This window comes from Pelophylax lessonae (genome assembly GCF_965119305.1).
Source record: "Pelophylax lessonae genome assembly, chromosome: 2".
Classification (NCBI taxonomy): Eukaryota; Metazoa; Chordata; class Amphibia; order Anura; family Ranidae; genus Pelophylax; species Pelophylax lessonae.
This window is the reverse complement of record NC_138769.1, coordinates 421,040,229-421,065,246: the sequence shown is the minus strand read 5'-3', so window position 1 is coordinate 421,065,246 and position 25,018 is coordinate 421,040,229. Positions and strand designations below refer to the sequence as shown.

At 44.7% G+C, this 25,018-nt stretch overlaps 1 protein-coding gene across 3 annotated transcripts in view; it reads right to left on the bottom strand.

The window, feature by feature from the left end:
* The window catches only part of BBX (BBX high mobility group box domain containing), a 133,353-nt gene extending 109,277 nt beyond the window's left edge, over positions 1-24,076 (bottom strand). For 2 of the 3 annotated variants that reach the window (XM_082246741.1, XM_082246743.1), the window contains exons 1-2: positions 23,951-24,076; positions 23,537-23,710 (exon numbers count right to left, since the gene is read on the bottom strand). In XM_082246741.1, coding sequence (XP_082102867.1) covers positions 23,537-23,710; positions 23,951-24,001 — 225 coding nt within the window. In that variant the 5' untranslated portion in view covers positions 24,002-24,076. Of the gene's footprint in view, positions 1-23,536; positions 23,711-23,837 lie in introns of all 3 variants that reach the window. The other variant, XM_082246742.1, reaches the window with a different exon arrangement.
* Between the last annotated feature and the right edge of the window lie 942 nt (positions 24,077-25,018).

The following is a 25,018-nucleotide window of genomic DNA, read 5'->3' as shown; positions in this document are numbered from 1 at the left end:
CCCACCGCACACACAGCACACACCGACCCCCACAGGGAGAAACACAAAACTTAGGCAAGGAATACAGGGATAAGGAAGTTAAACCTGGAGAGACCACTCAGGCTGCTGCACCGATAGCTGTTCTCAGGGTAAAGGAAGCGATGTAACACAGACCGCTCCTATAAAGCCTATGGAAGGCTCCACAAACATGGCCGCCAGTGAGGGACTAGCAAAGGCAGAGCATGCAGCGCTGACATGTGGCCCGAGCGATCGCCGCCAAAATGGCGGCGCTTGGCGCCAAAGACGCCGCTCCTAGCACATAGAAATGGCCAGCATATGCCTGCAGCTATTAATAAAATGACGGACCGCAGCAGCGGCCGCCGCATGTATGCACCAACATGTATAAAATCATGCCCTACAAGCATACAGCATGTCACACAGATAATCACACAGTTTTAACACTGAACAGTGTACAACAGCCCCCCTCCTTGCAGCCCACAGCAGCATGAAAACAGACAGGGAGCCCAACAGTGTGAAACAGACATGCAGGGTTACACAGTCCCAGACTGACACCCACTAAACAGACAGGTCCCCACACAGAGTACACTTACCTTCTAAATGGCGTGGGGAACCCGCACAAGCGATCAAGCCACTGCACATGGGACAGGGAGAGTCGCAGCCAGGACGCAGTAGAACTGCGGTGCGAAACCGCATGGCGTCCAGTGAGGTAGCCACCTCACCACAGCATCCCTGCAGCGAACAGGGATGGGTCGTTCACATATGCCAGGAAAAATACCTGACTGAACGCTCGATGGCAGGCTGGCAAGCCACTGGCCCACAACCTGCGACCAGGGGGGCCAGCCCGAGACCCAGCCCGCACGATCCTCTTCATCAGAAGAACTAACTAATGCTGACAAAAGTAACAGCTAAGTAAAGAGAGAGAAAAACACTCAAATAAAATCAAAAAGAAGATAAAGGCTGAGACAAAAATGCCCCAGCACAGAAACAGCCAGCTAACTCCTAACAGCTAGTCAATGAAACTGAGGTATGGATACAGGAAGTAGGAGGGTATTGACTGAGGGGACCACCCCCTGGGGGTGGGATATGTTAAAAGCTTTAATATTGACATATTCTGTTGCCTAGCTACTCCTACGGAGAAAGGTCAATTACCCCATTGTGACGAATATGAAGAGGCGGCGACTGTCGGAGGACGTAAGAGAAATAATAATTTTTGCCAAAGGAGTATATAAAATCCCCAGACATTACACAGTGCCTTGAAAAAGTATTCATACCCCTTGACATTTTCCACATTTTGTCATGTTACAATCAAAAACGTAAATGTATTTTATTGGGATTTTATGTGATAGACAAACAAAGTGGCGCATAATTGTGAAGTGGAAGGAAAATGATAAATAGTTTTCACATTTTTTTTACAAATAAATGTGTGAAAAGTGTGGGGTGTATTTGTATTCAGCCCCCCTGAGTCAATACTTTGTAGAGCCACCTTTCGCTGCAATTACAGCTGCAAGTCTTTTTTGGTATGTCTCTACCAGCTTTGCCCATCTAGAGAGTGACATTTTTGCCCATTTTTCTTTGCAAAATAGCTCCAGCTCCGTCAGATTGAATGGAGAGCGTCTGTGAACAGCAATTTTCAAGTGTTGCCACAGATTCTCAATTGGATTTAGGTCTGGACTTTTACTGGGCCATTTTAACACATGCATATTCCATTGTAGCTCTGGCTGTATGTTTAGGGTCATTTTCCTGCTGGAAGGTGAACCTCCACCCCAGTCTCAAGTCTTTTGCAGACCCTAACACAGTGATGGTGAACCTTGGCACCCCAGATGTTTTGGAACTACATTTCCCATGATGCTCATGAACTCTGCAGTATAGTAAAGCATCATGGGAAATGTAGTTCCAAAACATCTGGGGTGCCAAGGTTCGCCATCACTGCCCTAACAGGTTTTCTTCCAAGATTGCCTGCATTTGGCTCCATCCATCTTCCTATCAACTCTGACCAGCTTCCCTGTCCCTGCTGAGGAAAAGTATCGCCACAACATAATGCTGCCACCACCATGTTTCACGGTGGTGATGGTGTGTTCAAGGTGATGTGCAGTGTTAGTTTTCTGCCACACATAGCTTTTTGCTTTTAGGCCATACAGTACAATTTTGTTCTCATCTGACCAGAGCACCTTCTTCCACATTTGCTGTGTCCCCCACATGGCTTCTCACAAACTGTAAACAGGACTTCTTATGGCTTTCTTTCAACAATGGCTTTCTTCTTGCCACTCTTCCATAAAGGCCAGATTTGTGGAGTGCACAACTAATAGTTGTCCTGTGGACAGATTCTCCTACCTGAGCTGTGGATCTCTGGAGCTCCTCCAGAGTTTTCATGGGCCTCTTGGCTGCTACTCGGATGAATGCTCTCCTTGCCCTGCCTGTCAGTTTAGGTGGACGGCCATGTCTTGGTAGGTTTGCAGTTGTGCCATACCCTTTCCATTTTTGGATAATGGATTGAACAGTGCTCTGCGAGATGTTCAAAGCTTGGGATATTTTCTTATAACCTAACCCTGCTTTAAACTTCTCCACAACATTATCCCTTATGACCTGTCTGGTGTGTTCCTTTCTGCTGTTCACTAAGGTTCTCTAACAAACCTCTGAGGGCTTCACAGAACAGCTGTATTTATATAAAGATTAAATTACACACAGATGGACTCTATTTACCAATAAGGTGACTTCCGGAGGCTATTGGTTCCACTAGATTTTAGTTAGGTGTATCAGAGTAAAGGGGGCTGAATACAAACGCACGCTAAACTTTTCAGATATTTGTAAACATTTTGTAAACCATTTATCATTTTCCTTCCACTTCACAATTATGTGCCATTATGTGTGGGTCTATCACATAAAATCCCAATAAAAATGGATTTTTGTAAAATCTTACCGTAAAATCCTTTTCTCTTAGCTCATTGACAGACGTAGTCCTCGGTGATACACCACCTTCGGGTTATGTTGCCTCCACAGGAGCAGGACTAGACAGGAAATTAAAAAGCTCTGGCCACACCCTAGGGGCAGTCCCAGAGGGTATATCCTCTCTCTCTCTGCCTCAGCAAATCAGTTATGTGAAAAAGCAGTCTTTAGAGATTTTAACCCAACCCAACTCAAAAACAGAGGGGCGGGGACTACGTCTGTCAATGAGCTAAGAGAAAAGGATTTTACGGTAAGATTTTACAAAAATCCATTTTTCTCTAGCGCTCATTGACAGACGTAGTCCTCGGTGATACACCACCTTCGGGACGTCCCAGAGCAGTATCACAAATGAGGGGTGGGAAAATGGAAATCAAATCCCAATCTAGAAGGCCCAACCGGTGCCAACTAGAAGTTTACAATGCTCATCCTTAATGATGAGACTCAACAAAAAAGAGAAAAATTTTTCTTTTTTTTTTTTTCAAACAGAAAAAAACCCTCGAGGTAGACCACCGGTCTCCTCAAATTGCGGCCTGCAAAACCTTGCGGCCAAATGAGGCATCCGCCGATGCCGTCACATCAATTTTATAGAATTTTGTAAAGGTATGTACCGACGACCAGGTGGCCGCCTTACATACCTGGACCACTGACGCCTGATGGCGAAAGGCCCAGGAAGTACTGAGCGCCCGAGTGGAGTGCGCCCTAACAGGGAACGGAGGACTCTGACCCTTAATAGAATAAGCCTGTACCACCGTTTGTCTAATCCATTTGGCAATGGTCGCGGCAGATGCAGGCAAACCCTTTCTGGGGCCATCCGTGATCACAAAAAGTGAATCCGTCTTACGGAATGATTCCGTAGCTTTCAGGTATACCCTGATTGCCCGAACCACATCTAAGGAATGCAACGCATGTTCCCGATGATGCTTGGGCTGAGGACACAAGGAAGGTAGTACAATATCTTAATTCAGATGAAAATCTGAAACCACCTTAGGAAGAAAAGATGGCTTAGGATGAAGTACTACCTTATCCCTATGAATCACTAGGTATGGGGACTGGCATGATAATGCAGCCAGTTCTGACACCCTGCGAGCAGAAGTAATAGCCACCAAGAAGGCCACCTTCTGGGATAAAGTAAGCAAGGGAATCTCCCTGATGTTTTCAAAGGGAGGTTTCTGTAGAACCGACAAAACCAAATTAAGATCCCAGGGCGGTAAGGGCGCGCGGACTGGAGGAGCCAGGTGCCGCACCCCCTGGATGAAATTCCGCACCAAGGACTTGGTAGCTAAAGGTTTCTGAAAGAAGATTGCTAATGCTGAAACTTGACCCTTGATGGTGCTCAAGGCTAGCTTCTGCTCAACCCCTTGTTGCAAAAAGGCCAATATTCGAGTCACCGAATAGGTACGTGGAGGAAATCCTAAAGATTCGCACCACGCAATATAAGTCTTCCATGTGTGATAATAGACCTTGCTGGAAGTCGCTTTCCTTGCTTTAATAAGGGTAGGAATGACTGAAGTAGACAAACCTCTGTCCTTCAGTACTTGGGTCTCAATGGCCAGGCCATTAAACCCAGCGACTGTAAAGCATGATGGCAAATTGGTCCTTGAGACCCCAGACACTCCCTGAGACGAAGTTCCCACGGAACGTCTGCGACTAGCATGTCCAAGTCGGCCAGGCCGGCTTGAGGAGGCCAGCCTAGAATTTCTAGGACCACTGGCGCTGATAGAATCTGAACCAGGCGTCCCTAGAGGTATCTGGCCCCGACCATCCGAGAAAGTCTGGTCGTTTTCTGTTCCCACACATTTATCAGATACCTGATTGTTATCAGGAAGGGTGATCTTTTCTGGTTGAACCTCAGGGACCGAAGTCACCCGACTAGAGGCTACTTGGCCTATCTGGTCAACCAGATCCGATTCCTGTGAGGTATAGGGACTAATCTTAGGAAAAGGTAAAGGAAAAGATCTATTCAGGGAACGGTAACTACCGCTTCCTGTAGTACTTAAATGTTGGAAGGGAAGAATCGCACCGGTAGTAGGGGATCTAATGTCCTGAATACCGGTGAAAACGTCCCCCCACCCTGAAACCGGGTGGGGGCGCACCTTCAGGCTGTGTACTCCTTTGCTTCGGGTTTGGCTGGGTTGGTCCTCTGCTTGTCCGACCAGCCCTTCTTGAACCCTCCTGGAGGAGTCTTGCCTTTCCCGCTAGTACCAGCCGGGCGCCCTTTATGGGCGGTAAAGAAAGGTCCTCGCTTGTTGCGAGGTCCCTTAGCTTTAGCAGCCTGTGGCAAAAAAGTGCTCTTGCCCCCAGTGACATCCTTGATGATTTCATCTAGGTTGGCCCCAAATAGACGATTCCCCTGAAAAGGGAGATTTGTCAAGGTCTTTTTGGAACCTAGGTCAGCTGACCAGCATTTTAACCACAGCACACGTCTGAGGATCACCGCTGACATAGATGCATGCCCTAATAAGGGAGTAGTGTCCAAGGCTGCGTCACAGATAAACTGTAGCCCTTGTATAATCTGTTCCATCAAATCAGATGTCTCCTGGGGAATATCTTTTCCCCTAAGGTCTTGGCGTACCATTTTCGCCCATTCCGTAAGTGTCTGGGAAACTAGACCAATAACAATTACTGGTCTAAATGCTGACCCTATCAGAGAGAAGATGGTGCGGGACTCTGCTTCCATCTTTCGATCCACCGGATCCTTAAAGGACGAAGTGTCCTCCACTGGGATAACCGTGGCTTTATTCAGCCTGGAAATAGGTGGATCCACCACTGGTGGTACCGTCCATTTCTTAATGATGGATTCCTCAAACGGATAGTGTCTAGCAATACGCTTGGAAATAGTAAAGGTACGTTTAGAATGCTCCCATTCTCCTTTAATCTGATTACCGAAACATTTGGGTACAGGAAAAACCTTCACCGTTTTGATGGGCTTATTAGTACCAAAAGGAATCTCTGTTTCAGTTGCCTCTGCCGGTAAAGCCTCAAGTTTTAAGGTTTCCTGCACTGCCACAACTAGTGCGTCCACCAATGCTTCTTCCTGAATTATAGCAGGAGAAGAAGCGTCCTCCTCACTGTCTGAGGGGGCTTTACCTGGGATAACAGCCTTTGCAGAGGAACCTGCAACTGCAGTGACCATCTCTGAATCAGAGTCAGAGGTGTCAGATAGTATAGGGGTAGGCGGGGGTCGCTTCCTTGACCCCCGTCCCTGACAGGCCGCCTCCACCGGAGCCACCATAGACTCCAAAATTGCTGTAAATGACTCTACACTCTGTGCACCGGCGGGTCCCGTGGCCCCCTCGAGGGAAACAGGTGGGGGAATATGTGTGGCAGGGTCCATGATAATTCCAGTCACTTCCTGGATAATATAATTCAAAAATAAAAAACTTTTTTTTTTTTTTCCAGACCCCCAGCGCCACAAAAAGCCCCTTAGTGTTACCTGCTAGGGATCCCTATCGATCGAGAGAGAGAGAGAGATAGACCCCCAGGCTCACCACTTGATGCTCAGAGTTTAACTGCAACAGGTTACAGCGCTGTCTTGACAAACAGGAAGTCTTTTGGCTGGCTGCCCAGGAAGAAAGGAGGTGGCTCCGCCCCTCTGCACGCCTTCCGGCGCCTTCCCTAGCTCCACGAGGTGTTTGGATCACCTCAATCATGGCCGCCCCCATGCTGGAGACACCAGGCTACGCCAAAATGGCGGCTCGTGCGATCCAGCAAAAAAAATGGCGGCGGCCTGTACTGAATAGCGGTGTGCTGCAGGGCACACAACACTCTCTCTGCATGGGGATTTGGCGTGGTTGGCGGTACCGGCCCTGGCGGACCGCATGGCCATTCGGGAGGCCTGCTAATAGCTGGAGATCTGATTAGGAAGGCAGTCTACATGTCCGTGGCTTCTGACTGGTAGGTAGCTTATTCTTATCACCGTAAGATTCCCAGAATGCCACAGATTATAATCTTTTTAACATGTATACAATTAGATTGTTAGCTCCCAAACCAAGCCTCCTGGCTTTTTGCACATAAAATCACACTCAAAGTAGGAGGATCTGTGTCATGTTGTAGGATAGAAAGGGACTCTATCTTACCATACAGAGAGGGGCCCGCGTTCACCACAAGACCCGTCAGGGGAAAAGGGGGAACATACTACTCACCATACCGGAACCAGGCGGGCACCAACTCCTGACAGTACCCCTCTCCACCGGGGCGGGAGGGCTGTCGACCGATATGGATGCCGTGACTCATGGTCTTTGGCGTTTCAGCGAGACGTTTAACTCGCGGGGTCAGTCCTTTAATGGGACTTTGTCGCGGCCGACCCAGCGCGGAGCTATGGCCTGCACGCGCTCGTAGGCTGAACTGGGGTGACCACCGGATCTCAACATCCAGCCCGTCGCCCAGTTCAGCTTTCTTGCTTGAAGATCTCACAGGAACACTGGAGAAAAAAAGCTGTCTAAAAAATCCTTTAAGAAAAAAATCTTGCCAGGACCTAAGATCCCAGCAAGGTATCTAGGTCCTTACTCCTAACTAGACAGAAAATAACTGATTTGCTGAGGCAGAGAGAGAGAGGATATACCCTCTGGGACTGCCCCTAGGGTGTGGCCAGAGCTTTTTAATTTCCTGTCTAGTCCTGCTCCTGTGGAGGCAACATAACCCGAAGGTGGTGTATCACCGAGGACTACGTCTGTCAATGAGCGCTAGAGAAAATACATTTATGTTTTTGGTCGTAACATGACAAAATGTGGAAAATGTCAAGGGGTATGAATACTTTTTCAAGGCACTGTATTTTCTGAAAGCAGACTTTCTAGAGAATAATATGGTGGTAGTTAAATTTTTTTCTGTTACAAGAGATTAGTGCAACAGTTTAGGAAATGCAACATTTCAGTAATAAATACAACAAAGGTAATTTTAGGACACAAATTCAATAAATACCCATTTTTTGGTAAAATGTAAAAGATGAGATTGTGCCAATAAATGAATAGCCAACATTTCAAATCTTAAAATGGCATGTGCCTGTAAAATGGCAAGAGACTTCAGTACCCTATATTTTCCATAGGCGACGCTTAAAAGCCCCTATTGATCATCATTTTAGAGTTACCCAGGAGATCTGGTGCTAGAATTATTGCTCCTACTCTGGAATGTGCAGCAATATATAGCATGGGTAGCACAAGCAACATTTTTGCATGTAAGCACCTATGACGTGTGCACCCACATTCATACTTGCATGTATGGAGGGGTAGGCGTGGGTGTTTAAATTTTAAAATATTTTTTTTATTTTAATTAAACATTTTATCATAAAGTACCCTATGTATTTTTTTTGGGGGGGGACAGGTTCTCTTTAATAAGACACCACACACCTCTGATAGTCTGCCCTCCAATAAAGCTGTCCATCAGCTGCCCTCCAATAAAGCTGATGGAATGCAGACTGCAATCCATTATCTTCCGCCCTGCCATACAGACTTGGGAGAGTAAAAAGGGGGACCTGGAAGAGATGTTTTTTACGTTGCTTCCAGATAACCAAGGGGAGGAGAGGGGACAGATGTTTCTTTGGCTCCCTCCCCTTTGCCCAGTAGCACTCACAATGCTGGTCCAGGGCATGCTGATGGGAATGCAGAGCGGGATACATGGTGGGGGTGGACATTATTGGGGGTGTTAAAAACGATTGGGATTGCTTCTGCAGGTAGTTGATAGCTGGTAGTTGACTTGTCAGAGATACACACACACTCTCAGTGGCTGCAGTCACTGGGAGGGTATGTAAACCCCCTTGTCCGGTCTATAGGATGTACAGATCTGGCAGCAAATGGGTTAAACATGCTGCTAGAAGCTTGTTTAAAGTGACAATTAGCACTTCCATTAAGATCTGTGTAAGATTTGCAAACAGGAGCTGAAAGGAGCTTTAAAGGCTTACAAAACACTGAAGCCCTTGTGATACCGACCCTAGTTTGCCAGCACCTGGCCACACTGCTTCTCTTGCTGAAACCCTCCCACTGTGATCTGCAGTGTCAGAGAGAGTACGCAGCACAAATAAAGGAGGATTTGGAAAGGGTGACTCAGGGTAGGTAAAGTGCGATTTTTTCGTATACTTTAGGAGGCTTATGCATTACACAGCATTGTTTAGGCTGTCATACAGGAGGCTTTAGTTGTACCTAGATATCATGGCTAGATCACTCCCAGAGGCAAGTTCGGCACAGCTCCTAAACCAATTATAACTGGCCTCCAGCTTTTCTACATGAACAACATCCATGTCAATGGACAGAATATTCTCTAGCTCCTAAATTGGTTATGACTGGTTACTGAATTACCCATTCATTTGTCCTTCCCTGGATTAAGATTTGCTGAATAGTAAATTATTATTGTACCATGTATTACATAATTCATTTAGGTGTCCATGATGCTACACACAACTGGATGTGAAGTTATTACCAAACAAGCAATAATATTTGTATCACGCTAATACACGTTTAATAAGCCATTATATATTCTGCACCCTGCATGTATCCTCATGTCATCGCAAATATATCTTCTCAATATATCTTTTACATATTTAATAACCCCTGTGTTAAAATTTCAAGCTATAGCAACAAAAGCTCAGAATGTAAACCACATATTAATGCAGCTCCGTAACCATTATGTTTTTAATTGCAAATATGGTATGTACCCTAATTGTAATAGGTCTTGATAACCAAGTCTAGTCTGTGTGCAGCAGAGCTCAAATAGGGGAGGGAGAAGCATCATGAGGAGCCAATCAGGTGTGCTGCAGGGATCAGCAGAGTGACCAAGAGAGAAGCTGCTTCTCCTTTCATAGTCAATGGGGGGGGGCTGCAAGTGAAAGTAAACCTGCAGCATAGAAAGATCAGGTCCCCTACCATGCTATGTAAATATTAGCACTGGAAGGACAGAAATACAAATCCTTTGCCATTTAAGCAGTACTCAATCTGTGCATAGTTTGCCTGGAGTTCAGATTTAAGTGCAGTATTTCTTTATTAAAAAAAACACGCTTGTTTTTTTTCCCTACTTGTTGCTTTGTATTATTATTGTGTACTTTTTTTTTTTTATTTAACGGGAAACTAGAATTGGTTTTGGTAAACTTTATTAAAGGTTCTCTAAAATTTGTGAAAATGCAGTAAAGAATGTATTCAAAAATATTGCAGTGGATAGATTTTATAATTTAATAACCACCTATAGAGTGCATAAACAGAACAAAAAAAAAATCTAAAATCAATATTTTGTGTGTCCGCCCTTTGTTTTTGTCGTTTTTTTTTAAGGAAATTGGCAAGGTATATTGCTGTGAATTTAGGTTTTTTCACTTGCTTCTGTCTCTTCATGTAATGAAAAAAGACAAACTGAATTACGTCAAGATCAGGGGTTTGTAGGGACGCCAATTTCTTCCTATTGTACATGCTAAATGTATTTCTTTACGAATTTGGGTGTATGTTTGGGGTCATTGTTCTGCTTCTAGAATGAATTTGGAAGCAACCAGATGCCTCCCTGATACTACCGAACTATGGACAATTATCTGCCTGTATTTCTTTGTGGAGACCATTTTTTCAGACCCAACTTTATGTTCCTAAATGCAGCTCCAAACCTGCTAAGAACCTTTACAATGCTTCACTGCTGTCTGTAGATGCCTCTGTTCAGAACTTTGACTAACAAACTGCCCTCTGTTACAGTGAAATATTTTAAATGTGGACCCGTCAGCCCTGCTGTCATTTTCTGCACAATAGTTCTTGCGTTTTCCTGCATAGGCAAATCGCTTGGCCTTGTTTCCATATCAGGAGGTATGGCTTTATAGCAGTGATGGCGAACCTTGGCACCCCAGATGTTTTGGAACTACATTTCCCATGATGCTCACCTAAATTGCAGAGTGCATGAGCATCATGGGAAATGTAGTTCCAAAACATCTGGGGTGCCAAGGTTCGCCATCACTGCTATATAGCAAGAAATCTTCCACTAAGACCACACTTCCCTGGACCATAGATAGATGTATCATGCTCCCACTGGTTTCTGCCAGGTCTGAGCTGACCGTGCATGGACATCTTATGACTGGAAGAAGTCAGCATGATGTGTTTTTCAACTACTGCACCAAGTTATCTTCACTGACCATAGTGTTTTCAGACCTCAGCATAGCATGTTTCTTTGTGCATCAGCAGAAGATCTTGGACAGCACATCTGGAAACACATTTCTTTCAAAATTGTTTCTGTGAAAGATCTTGTTTATGCAGTAAGATTTTCTACACTGAACTTTCATCGTTGATCTTCACTTGCTAGTAGAGCATGGCTTATCCCTCATCAGTTTTTTTCCTCCTACATAGAGGATACTGTTTGATTTAATGACTGTATTTTAACCTACATCCTATCTTGCTGATCTTCAGCACCTGCTTGCTATAAACTGTTTAATCATGCCATGGACCATATGGCTGCAAAATCCTTAACTATGTGCAAGTGTTCCTGTGGGAATTGATGCCATTTTAAAGGCAAAGGAAAAAGGGATGGACACACCAAATATAAATTGCTTTTTCTTTCTATTTAGGCACTTTGTAGGTTGGTAATTGAAAAATTGAATTGAAAACACTATTCATTGCAATTTTTATGAAAACACCCTCATTTTACAAATACCTAAAAATACACACGCACACAATAATTAACAATTTCAATATGCTGCAAATTATGCTCTTGAAAGCAAATAGCTAAATATATATTTAAAATATAAATATGCAAACTGGTTTGAGGATATTCCACCTATGCAGTTTAGGGCACAGTTGCTTTTAAATCTAATATCACTATTTAGTTAGAAATCTCAGGCTTGGTTGCTGCTTGCCTAAATGGTTTGCCTTTCTAAATCCTGGCTACCAATTACCTGAAACGACTGGACATTTAGAAACTGACAGACTAGGCTGTGTGACTTTTACTGGGAAGTCCATGGGGTTAGGCTAACAATTCATCTGGAAAACAGAGACTCTGCTCTACTTCCTAAATTAATTAAATCGAGCAGATTTTATTTATTTTTTGCTTTAGAAAAAGGCAATTTTAGTGGTTCTGAAGAAATGTACTAACCTTGGGGTATTAGAAAAATTAGCAGTATGAAGAGGCTGTCCACTTTTACAAATGTCCAAACAGACCAGCATCTCTATTGAAATGCATGAATTCCATGGCAGAGATCCTTTAATTTCACACATTATTTATAATTATTTATTGGAGCCTTTTATTGGCCTATATTAATATTATTGAATTTGCAGAAACGTTGCATTCCAATGAATGACTGCAGCCAAGTTTCAGTTTCGACAATAAGGGGTTGATTTACTAAAAGGCAAATAGACAAGGCAAGTAAAAACTAAAACAGTCTAAAAGGCAAGTAGACATTGCAAGTGCAGTTACACTCATTATCCCCAGAGTTTAATGCATTCTATGCATTAAGATAAAAAGCCTTCTGTGTGTAGCATCCCCCTCATACTTACCTAAGCCCCCTCTCTATCCAGTGATGTCCACAAGTGCCGCAGCCATCCAGGACACTCTCTCCTGATTGGCTGAGACACAGCAGCGGTGCCATTGGCTTCCTGCTGCTATCAAACTCAGGTAGCCAATCTGGAGAGAGAGGGGACGGGAGGAACGGCAGGTCTTTTTCTGAATGGATACATAGAGCTGCAGCTTGGCTTGGGTGCCCCCATAGCAAGCTGCTTGCTGTGGGGGCACTTAACAGGAGGGAGGGGCCAGGAGCTCCAGCCAGGGACCCAAGAAGAGGAGGACCTGGGCTGCCCTGTGCAAAATCAACTGCACAGAGGAGGCAAGTATGATTTGTATGTTATTTTAATAGAAAAAACAAATGAGATTTTACAATCACTTTAACTGCACTGGCTAAAAAAAGACAGAAAAGATCTCATGAAATGGGTATAGCAGGCCTGACTCCAAGTAAAATCCATAAAAGCAAACTATAATATTATATATATTACACACACACAGTGGATATAAAGAAGTCTACACACCCCTGTTGTCAGGTTTCTGTGGTGTAAAAAAATGAGACAAAGATAAATAATCTCAGAACTGTTTCCACCTTTACTGTGACCTATAAACTGTACAACTCAGTTGAACAGCAAACTAAAACCTTTTAGGTGGAGGGAAGTAAAAATAAAAAAAATAAAATAATATGGTTGCATAAGTGTGCACACCCTTCAACTAATACTTTATTGAAGCACCTTTTGATTTTATTACAGCACTCAGTCTTTTTGGGTATGAGTCTATCAGCATGCCACATCTTGACTTGGCAATATTTGTCCACTCTTCTTTGCAAAAACATTCCAAATCTGTCAGATTGTGAGAGCATCTCCTGTGCACAGCCCTCTTCAGATCACCCCACAGATTTTCAATCAGACTCAGGTCTGGGCTCTGGCTGGGCCACTCCAAAACTTTATTCTTCTTCTGGTGAAGCCATTTCTTTGTTGATTTGAATGAATGCTTTGGGCCGATGTCATGCTGAAAGATGAAGTTCCTCTTCATATTCAGCTTTCTAGCAGAAGCCTGAAGGTTTTTTGCCAATACTGACTGGTATTTGGAACTGTTCATAATTCCCTCCACCTTGACTATGGCCCCTGTTCCAGGTGAAGAAAAACAGTCCCAAAGCATGATGCTGTCACCACCATGCTTCACTGTGGGTATGGTGTTCTTTTTTGGGTTTGGTGATGTGCAGTGTTATTTTTGTGCCAAACATATCTTTTGAAATTATGGTAAAAAAAAATGTAGCCTTGGTTTCATTAGACCATTACATAATTTCCTCACATGCTTTTGGGAGACTTTATAAGTGTTTTTGCAAAATTTAGCGGGGCTTGGATGTTTTTCTTCGTAAGAAAAGGCTTCCATCTTGCCACTCTACCCCATAGCCCAGACATGAAGAACACAGGAGATTGTTGTCACATGTACCACACAGCTAGTACTTGCCAGAAATTCCTGCATTTCCTTTAATGCTGCTGTAGGCCTCTTGGCAGCCTCCCTAATCAATTTTCTTCTTGTCTTTTATCAATTTTGGAGTGACGTCCATTTCTTTGTAATGTCACTGTTGTGCCATATTTTCTCCACTTGATGATGACTGTCTTCACGGGGTTTCAAGGTATATCTAATGCCCTGGAAAATATTTTGTACCCTTTTCCTGACTGATTCCTTTTAACAATGAGATCCCTCTGATGCTGTGGAAGCTCTCTGTGGACCATGGCTTTTGCTGTAGGATGCGACTAAGAAAATGTGGGTTAGGGTCCTTTCACACGGGCTTTCCACCCGGCGGACTCTGTTTTGCTCAGCGGGGATCGATCCGCTGAACCCCGCTGAGCAGGTGGATGATAGGTCCGTCTCCGCTTACGTTGCCGAGACAGACCTGTCAGATCCCCACTCTCCTCTATGAGAGATCAAATGAAAATGGACAGCCTGTCCGTTTTCATCCGATCTGATCCTCCAGATGGATGGAAAATAGTGTTTCCATCCATCTGGATTTCACCGACAGGATTGGATCGGATAGCAGCGGGTGTCAGCGAGCATGTCACCGCTGACGTCCGCTGCCCCATAGAGGTGCATGAAGCATCCGATCAGGTCTGCCTAAAAAAACTGACAGGCGGACCTGATCGGAAAGCCCGTGTGAAAGACCTACTTGAACAGATGAACTTTATTTGGGGTTAATCAGAGGCACTTTAAGGCCCCTTTCACACAGGTGGACCGTTCAGATCCGCCTGTCCGTTTTTTTGGCGGATCTGATCTGAACGGTCCCCCCCTGCATTCCTATGGGGCATCGGATGTCAGCGGAGACATGTCCGCTGACATCTGACCCGATCCGTCAAATCTGGACAGATGGAAACCCTATTTTCCATCCGTCCAGCGGATCGGATGGCATCGGATGAGAACGGACCGACGGTCCGTTCCCATCCGATTTCCCCCATAGAGATGCATGGAGAACTGACAGCTGTGTCTCCGCACACAGCACGGAGACACAGCTGTCCTCCTGCTGCTCAGCGGGGGATCGGCGGCTCGATCCCCCGCTGAGAGAAACGGACTCCGTCCAACGGACGGAGTGTGTGAAAGGAGCCTAAATGATGGCAGGGTGTGTACTGCCTCCTATTTAATATGAGTTTGAATGTGAATGCCTAATTCTCAACACAGCTACATCCCCAGTCAAGAGGATGTGCACACTTATGCAATCACTTTTAGTTTTTTAGGCAGTGGCACCACGGCAAGACACAGACACCGGACCGCCGGTGAGTAATAAATAATGTGAAAGAAATTAAAAAAAACACACTGACGCCACTCAAGTCATCATGACATGTACTACTGGTCTGGATTGGTCGGATTTACACAGAAAGAGAGGATAGTTTTCAGAGTAAGCAGAACAGTGCTAAGAAGAGAAGAGGTATCATAGGTGCCGTGCTAGTGGGGGAGTGGACAAGAGCATGAGGCCCAAAATGTGGTGTCTTCTAATCTTAGAGAGAAGGAGTGACTGTAATGTATATATTTCAAAGTGATTTTTTATGTGTCTTACTGGCTTTGCTTTCACATATTTGCAAACTTATTTCTTCAATGAAGAAATAAGTTTGCAAATATGTGAAAGCAAAGCCAGTAAGCCACATAAAAAATCACTTTGAAATATCGCAATAAATATCGTACCGTGAGGTCAATATCAAAATTGTATCGTACCGTGAGATTTTGATATCGTTACATCCCTAATATATATATATATATTAGGGATGCACCGAAATTTCGGCCACCGAAATTATCGGCCGAAAATGAGCCTCTCTCATTTCGGCCGATAATGGGTTAACAGTGCCGAAAATAAAAATGGCCGCCGTGGGGAAGGAGGAGGGCGCAGCGCAGCGCAGGGCAGGTTTCAAAAGTCCCGCCTCTGGCCGGCCGTCCGCCTCTTAATAATGTCCCTACTACTCTGTGCATTATGAATGGACATACTAGGCGGGGGGCGGGGCGAGCGGCCGCTATAGAGAGAACTATTGTGATCCTTCACTGTCAGCTCCTCACGTCTATGTATGAATGAGAACTGAACTGAGCTGACACCGGGCGGGGGGGCGGGCGGAGCGGCCGCAATTAGCTGTGACTATGTGAGAGTTTCACTTCCCTGACAGGCACGTATCTCCGCTGACAAGGAAGAGAAGCTCTCACATAGTCACAGCTAATAGCGGCCGCTCCGCCCGCCCCCCCGCCCGGTGTCAGCTCAGTTCAGTTCTCATTCATACATAGACGTGAGGAGCTGACAGTGAAGGATCACAATAGTTCTCTCTATAGCGGCCGCTCGCCCCGCCCCCCGCCTAGTATGTCCATTCATAATGCACAGAGTAGTAGGGACATCATTGAGAGGCGGTGCCGCCGGCCAGAGGCGGGACTTTTGAATGCAGGAGAGGACACCCGAGGAGGAGGACGCTGAGGCAGTGGGGGAGGGGGGAGGGGAGCTGAGGCAGCTTACCAATGCTATTAGTATTATGAGGCATGAGGGGTTAATGTATTGTCACTGCTGGTCACTCATCTATTAGTGACTGACCAGTGGCAGTTAATTAACCCCTTTTGTGCTGCATTAGTGCAACCAGTGTCAGTGTTAATTAACACTGGTTGCACTAATGCAGCACAAAGGGGTTAATTACCTGCCACTGGTCAGTCACTAATAGATGAGTGACCAGCAGTGACAATACATTAACCCCTCATGCCTCATAATACAAATACCATTGGTAATTAAATTAACCTCTTGCCAACCCATCACAGTACATATACTGTGACAGGGTGGCAGCGACAGGTGTAGGTGTACGTCGCTGCCTGTTTTTGGTTTATGTCCCGGTTCTATCCATTTCAAATTTTTTTGGGGGAAAAAGTCATTTTCGGTTTCGGTTTTCGGCCAAGGGCATCCTGCATTTTCGGTTTCGGTTTCGGCCCAAAATTTTCATTTCGGTGCATCCCTAATATATATATATATATATATATATATATATATATATATATATATATTTTCACACACACACACACACACACACATATAAATATACACACACACACAAACATACACATATACAGTGCCTTGCGAAAGTATTCGGCCCCCTTGAACTTTGCGACCTTTTGCCACATTTCAGGCTTCAAACATAAAGATCTAAAACTGTAATTTTTTGTGAAGAATCAACAACAAGTGGGACACAATCATGAAGTGGAAACAAAATTTATTGAATATTTCAAACTTTAACAAATAAAAAACTGAAAAATTGGGTGTGCAAAATTATTCAGCCCCCTTTGTAGCGCCACCTTTTGCTGCAATTACAGCTGTAAGTCGCTTGGGGTATGTCTCTATCAGTTTTGCACATTGAGAGACTGAAATTTTTGCCCATTCCTCCTTGCAAAACAGCTCGAGCTCAGTGAGGTTGGATGGAGAGCGTTTGTGAACAGCAGTTTTCAGTTCTTTCCACAGATTCTCGATTGGATTCAGGTCTGGACTTTGACTTGGCCATTCTAACGCCTGGATATGTTTATTTGTGAACCATTCCATTGTAGATTTTGCTTTATGTTTTGGATCATTGTCTTGTTGGAAGACAAATCTCTGTCCCAGTCTCAGGTCTTTTGCAGACTCCATCAGGTTTTCTTCCAGAATGGTCCTGTATTTGGCTCCATCCATCTTCCCATCAATTTTAACCATCTTCCCTGTCCCTGCTGAAGAAAAGCAGGCCCAAACCAGGATGCTGCCACCACCATGTTTGACAGTGGGGATGGTGTGTTCAGGGTGATGAGCTGTGTTGCTTTTACGCCAAACATAACGTTTTGCATTGTTGCCAAAAAGTTAGATTTTGGTTTCATCTGACCAGAGCACCTTCTTCCACATGTTTGGTGTGTCTCCCAGGTGGCTTGTGGCAAACTTTAAATGACACTTTTTATGGATATCTTTAAGAAATGGCTTTCTTCTTGCCACTCTTCCATAAAGGCCAGATTTGTGCAGTATACGACTGATTGTTGTCCTATGGACAGAGTCTCCCACCTCAGCTGCAGATCTCTGCAGTTCATCCAGAGTGATCATGGGCCTCTTGGCTGCATCTCTGATCAGTCTTCTCCTTGTATGAGCTGAAAGTTTAGAGGGACGGCCAGGTCTTCGTAGATTTGCAGTGGTCTGATACTCCTTCCATTTCAATATTATCACTTGCACAGTGCTCCTTGGGATGTTTAAAGCTTGGGAAAATCTTTTTGTATCCAAATCCTGCTTTAAACTTCTCTACAACAGTATCTCGGACCTGCCTGGTGTGTTCCTTGTTCTTCATGATGCTCTCTGCGCTTTAACCGGACCTCTGAGACTATCACAGTGCAGGTGCATTTATACGGAGACTTGATTACACACAGGGGGATTCTATTTATCATCATTAGTCATTTAGGTCAACATTGGTGAACTTCACTGAACTTCTGGAGAGAGTTTGCTGTACTGAAAGTAAAGGGGCTGAATAATTTTGCACGCCCAATTTTTCAGTTTTTTATTTGTTAAAGTTTGAAATATCCAATAAATTTTGTTCCACTTCATGATTGTGTCCCACTTGTTGTTGATTCTTCAAAAAAAATTACAGTTTTATATCTTTATGTTTGAAGCCTGAAATGTGGCAAAAGGTCACAAAGTTCAAGGGGGCCGAATACTTTCGCAAGGCACTGTATATACACACACACACACATACATGCATATATACACACACACATATATATATATATATATATATATATATATATACACACACACACACACATACATACACACACACATATACACACCAACATACTCACCGGCTACTTTATTGCTTGGTTACAAAAATTACTAATCAGCCAATCACATGGCAGCAACTTAATGAATTTACGCATCTAGACACGGTAAAGATAACTTGCTGAAGTTCATACCGAGCATCAGAATGGGGAAGAAGGGGGATTTAAGTGACTTTGAACATAGCATGGTTGTTAGTGCCAGACAAGCTGGTCTAAGTATTTCAAAACTGCTGGTCTACTGGGATTTTCACGCTCAATCATCTCTAGGATTTGCAGAGAACAGTCCAAAAAAGAGAAAATATCCAGTGAGTGCCAGTTTTGTGGATGAAAATGCCTTGTTGAGGTTAGAGGTCAGAGGAGAATGGGCAGACTGGTTTGAGATGATAGAAAGGCAATAGTAACTCAAATAACCACTCATTACAACCAAGGTATGCAGAATAGCATTTCTGAACGCACAACACATCGAAACTTTAAGCAAATGGGCGACAGCAGCAACCATACCGGGTGCCAATCGTGTCAGCTAAGAACAGGAATCTAAGGCTACTATTCACACAAGCTCACCAAAATTGGACAATAGAAGATTGGAAAAACGTCTGGTCTGAGGAGTCTTGATTTCAGCAGCGACATTCAGATGGTAGGGTCAAATTTGGCGTAAACAACAAAAAAGCATGTAGCCATCCTGCCTTGTATGAACAGGTTAGACTGGTGTTGTAATAGTCTGGGAGATATTTTCTTGGTATAGTTTGGGCCCTTAGTACCAATTGAGCATCTTTTAAACACCATGACCCACCTGAGTATTGTTGCTGACCGTGTTCATTTCTTTATGACTACAGTGTACCCATCTTCTGATGGCTACTTCCAGCAGAATAATGCACCATGTCACAAAGCTTGAAAACATCTCATCACTGGTTGCTTGAACATGACAAAGAGTTCACTGTACTCCAATGGCCTCCACAGTCACCAGATCTCAATCCAACAGAGCACCTTTGTGAGATTTGCATCATGGATGTGCAGTTGACAAATCTGCAGCAATTGCGTGATGCTATCATGTCAATATGGGCCAAAATCTCTGAGGAATGTTTCCAACACCTTGTTGAATCTATGCCATGAAGAATTAAGGCAGTTCTGATAAAGAGGCCAATGAGTGTATATTCACGCACACACACACTGTACATATTTATATCGGTAGAAAAAATAGTCACCAGGGGGCCCCTGTGTGAGAACAGTATTTTCCCTTGTGATTTCCTGAACTTTCTTATGGTTCTTTACATGAAACTGGGGTTAGGCAATGAACACTCAAATTACTTACAACCAGTCTGAACGATGTCATGAGAAAATAGAACAGGCCTTCTGAATATCTCAATTCATGTCAGACAAGGAGTGAAGAAAATGCATGATGCCACTTACATATTACAAACCAGGAGCGTGGTTAGGGCATCATGAAGAATGCCACCTGATTTTCTATACACATCGTGGTACCTAAGAACCAAGTACCTGGAGTAGGTTCATGTGTACCACAACCACTGGAAAATGCATTTGGATGTTCAGTGTTATGGAGAACAACATCTATCTTTGAGACTGTAAATTACAACACAAAGTAGAACCTACTGTTGGAATGCACCCACTAATGAGCATCAAAAGACTCCCATGCAGCCAACCTCAACTCATTTTATATATTTTAAAACTTATATGATTGTTTACCTGCCTAAAACTGACCACAGAGGAAAAGAGAAGGCAACGTTTTATGTCACACCCATATTTAGTGTGTAACAAGAAGCATGTTCAGTCTCCACTGCCTCTCCTTACAGAATCTGATGTTCAGTTATATCTGAAATTGGTGTGGCTGTAAGTTGCTCTGCCCGCACAGCTGTGTCAAACTACAAGTTGTAGCTGCCACCCTGGCAGAGGGACTGTAGTTCTCAGTGAAGCACCGGTGTGGTGACGTCATTGCGCTTGAAGTCTGTTGATACTTCCTCCAGCTCTGTAAAGCATCACAAAATTCAGCAGGGACCGGCTGCAGCCAACTGATCAGTGTATTCTGACAACCCAAGAGAGTCCCGCTGTCAGAATACAATGTTTGGCTGAGGAAGGAATCGCTCCACTCACCCCATTTGTGTGGATTCAGGAATCTTTCATTTTTTATTTTTCTTCTTCTGCCTGCTGGCTGAATGAAAAAAAAAAAACCAGACTAAGTGCCGGTTCACATTGGTGCGATGCGGGAACCGAGTGAATCCACTGCGGGTTCCCACATCACCCCCGACTTGCAGGCAGTTCACACTGCCATGTGCGAACTGCAGGGAGTGTCAAAACAAAGTTAATGACACCCTCAGATTAATTTGCATATCGCAGTGCGAACTGTCAATTCGGACAGGAATCGAATAGGTGTGAACACCCCTGCGATCCTATTTTGGTGCAGACCATAAAAAGGGTCCAGCATGACTTTGGTCCAAATGCGATGCAATTTCAGACATACAAGCTGTATTCGCATCCCACAGACATCACATGTGATTTGCATAGCAGTGCGAATCACATGCAATGTCTGACATCGCTATAGTGTGAACTGGCACTAAAGCAGGGTACACACGCACCAAATGTCAGAAGACATTTGCCGGTTCAAAAAAAAAAAAAAAAAAAGGGCCAACATTTGGCCTGTGTGTACGTCAGTCTGTCTGACAGAAGCCAGCCCTTTGGCGGGCTTCTGTCAGATGTGCATTCTGGAAAACAGGCAGCCAATCAATTCCAGATCAGCACTCTCAGCCAATGGTAGAAAGCGCTGATCCCCTGGGTTGAACGGAAAAAAAACGAAAAAACAAATAGTGTGTGCCAGGCTTAACAATGTAACTATATTTTATATATATATATATATGTGTGTGTGTACTGTTTAAACTCTAGTAATACACTACTTTCACCTTGGCTCTGCACATGCTCAGTTGCTCTCCATTTTTAGGCACTGCTGAGTTTGAAGAGGCCGATCTGCTGACAGCCTTAAAGCGAATTAAACCCTCCTGTTCTTTACAGTCAAGGAAGCTGCTTCTATTTGATCTGCAACTGCCACAGTGCTGCACATGTGATCAGTTATGACAACAGCCATTTGATAGTTTGACAGTTTGGTTGAGGACACAAATGTGACAGTTAGCAATCCCGGCATTCCAGGAAAGATGTTTTGTTTTCTGAAACTTAAATAATTGGGTTTAGTTCCACTTTATGGTTATAGTTCCACTGTTCAGGGGCTGTGGTCTTCAGCTAAATAGCAGCATCAAGCAAGAAGAAACAGGAGCAATGCTGGGGGAAATTTACAGCACATTTACACATTAATAAATATGGTAGCATATTTATTAATGCAAAATGCATGTTCCTTGCTAAATAAACACTTTTTATCAAATTGTTATGAGTAAACTTCTGCTTTAAGGTGGACTTTCTAAGCCTTTCCATACAACTTTTAGGCCCCAAACGTGTGTTTTTGCATGCGTTCTGGAAACATGTAAAAAACCTGCTACAAACACGCATATGGTGCTTGTGGCAAAATTACAGTAAAAAAAAAAATCTTGCGAAGTCTGATGCCCAAAAAACGTGTAGGAGCTTCTTTAGTGTATTTGTTGCACAGAGGGCAGCCCAATTGAGTGAATGGGTACTCCTGCTATGCCTAATGTAAATGAACCTTTGGAGCAGAAATGTAACGGACTTAGAGGATTCTCTGCTTTCTTCATCAATGATCAATTTAAAATATATGATGGTCCTAAGGTGAGGGTAAAGCATGCTAAAACAGCAGCCCGATGCATGATTGCAGAAGTAAAATATACGTCAGTCCTAAGGTGCGGGTGAAGCGTGCTAGAACAGCAGCCTCATTGCAGAAGTAAAATATACGATGATCCCAAGGTGGGGGGGTGAAGTGTGCTAGAACAGCAGCCTAATTTTATATGATGATCCTGGTCAAAGTAAAATATACGATGATCCCAAGGTGGGGGGGGGGGGGGTGCAGTGTGCTAGAACAGCAGCCTGATTGCAGAAGTAAAACATGATGATCCTAATGTGGGGGTGAAGTGTGCTAGAACAGCAGCCTGATTGCAGAAGTAAAACATATGATGATCGTAATGTGGGGGTGAAGTGTGCTAGAACAGCAGCCTGATTGCAGAAGTAAAACATGATGATCCTAATGTGGGGGTGAAGTGTGCTAGAACAGCAGCCTGATTGCAGAAGTAAAACATGATGATCCTAATGTGGGGGTGAAGTGTGCTAGAACAGCAGCCTGATTGCAGAAGTAAAACATATGATGATCGTAATGTGGGGGTGAAGTGTGCTAGAACAGCAGCCAAATGCATGATTGCAGAAGTAAAACATATGATGATCCTAATGTGGGGGTGCAGTGTGCTAGAACAGCAGCCTGATTGCAGAAGTAAAACATGATGATCATAATGTGGGGGTGACTTGTGCTAGAACAGCAGCCTGATTGCAGAAGTAAAATACATGATGATCTTAATGTGGGGGTGAGGTGTGCTAGAACAGCAGCCTGATTGTAGAAGAGGAGAACAGTGAGTGACATGACATGGATGGTGCTGGCTGTACACACACACACACACATAATATGCATACAGACAGTGCTGAGTGTGTATACAGCCCGTCCATCCAGTTGTGTGAGTGCGGAGAGAGGGGGGGCGGGGCCTGGGGATCGCACTGGTCACCTCCACTCTGTAGAAGTAGGTGATCCCCGGTGTGGGGGGGCATGCACGCACTCAGTCAGTCCTCCGATAACAGCTGCCCCTGTATTCCCCCTGTGTAGACGGGGGAGCAGGGCAGAAAGTTTGGGGTGTCGTGCTATGACAGGGTGAGGATTAGTGAGAAGCAGGCAGCACCGACCCACCTTATCGATGTCGTCCTCTTCCTCCTCCTCCTCCTCGTCGTCGTCCTCCTCAGAAAAGTCCAGGATCTTGTTGGCGAGCAGCGGATGCCACTGCAGGCACTTTCTCTTCGGTCTCTTGGCCGTGCCTTCTCCGTCCGCGGGCTGGTCTCTGGCGCTGCCTTTCATTACTGTAACCTGAATGACACAATACATCACACAGTTAGACCATCCTAGCGGCCCGGCCAAAACTCATCACAACACATCGTCAGAAAGTGTGCAAGGAGGAGGGGGGCTCGGCTATGGCCTCCGCGCTTGTCCCCACCATGCCAGTGCACGCCGCCCTCCGCTTCCTCCCAAACTCCTGTCAGGAGGGCAGCGATCTCCCCTCTGCCGGTACTCAACGGGACTGAGTACCAGCACCTCTCCGGGACTCACCGTGCCCAGCGCGCCTGCGCAGCCCAAGTCTCGCGTCTCCGGCTCGAGCATGGTGCTGCCGCGAGACTTACCAGCGCATGTGTTGTCGGCGGAGCTAGGGGGGCACCCCAGGCTGGAGGATGGCGAGACCTGTTCTTGCTGCCCGGGGCACATGCGCTATGAGCGCCCAGCTCCTCCATTTCCTGGAGTGGACACTTGCAACATTGCATGTGTGGGAGGAGAGGGTTGCCCAGGGGGTGGGTGAGTGGGGACAGACGTGTCAGCTGTAGCAGATGTGCACACAGACACCTGTACACCTCACATGGCGTACAGATGGGCCATCACAGCTGACACAGCATGGAGGAGACACCATTCCTCCTCGGATTCTCATATCACACCTATGGCAGTACTTTTCATGTGAGGCTTCACCAGGAGCCTCTTCACACTGAGGCGCTTTTCAGCGCTAAAAAAAAGCACCTGAAAAGCTCACGAAAACCTATTCCATTTGGAATCAATGAATGCTTTCACACTGGGGCAGTGCAAAATATCCTGCAAGCATCATCTTCAGAGCACTAAAAAAAAAAGGGCCTCAAAAACACCCTTCTCTATTGAAATGAATGGGAAGTGCCTCAAAAGCTCTTAAAAAGCACTTCAAAGTGCCTCCAAACGGAAGCAGTTTTTGAGTCACATCTCTATATAAAAAAAAAGCGCACTGCTGACACCTCAAAAGCGCTCAGAGCTCTTTTTAGCGCTTTGGCGCTAAAAAAAAAAAAAAAAAAGTACCTGAAAAGCTCACAAAAACATATAACAATTTGAATCAATGAATGCTTTCACACGAATGCTTTCACACTGGGGCAGTGCAAAAAATTCTGCAAGAATCATCTTTGGAGCACCAAAAAAAAAAAAAGGGCCTCAAATATGCCCCTCTCCATTAAAATAAATGGGAAGTGCCTCAAAAGCTAAAAAGCACTTCAAAAGTGCCTCCAAACGGTTCTTGAAGCAGTTTTTGAGTCACGGTCTATAAAAAAAAGCGCACTGCTGACGCCTCAAAAGCACTCAGAGCCCTTTCACACTGAGGCGATTTGGCGC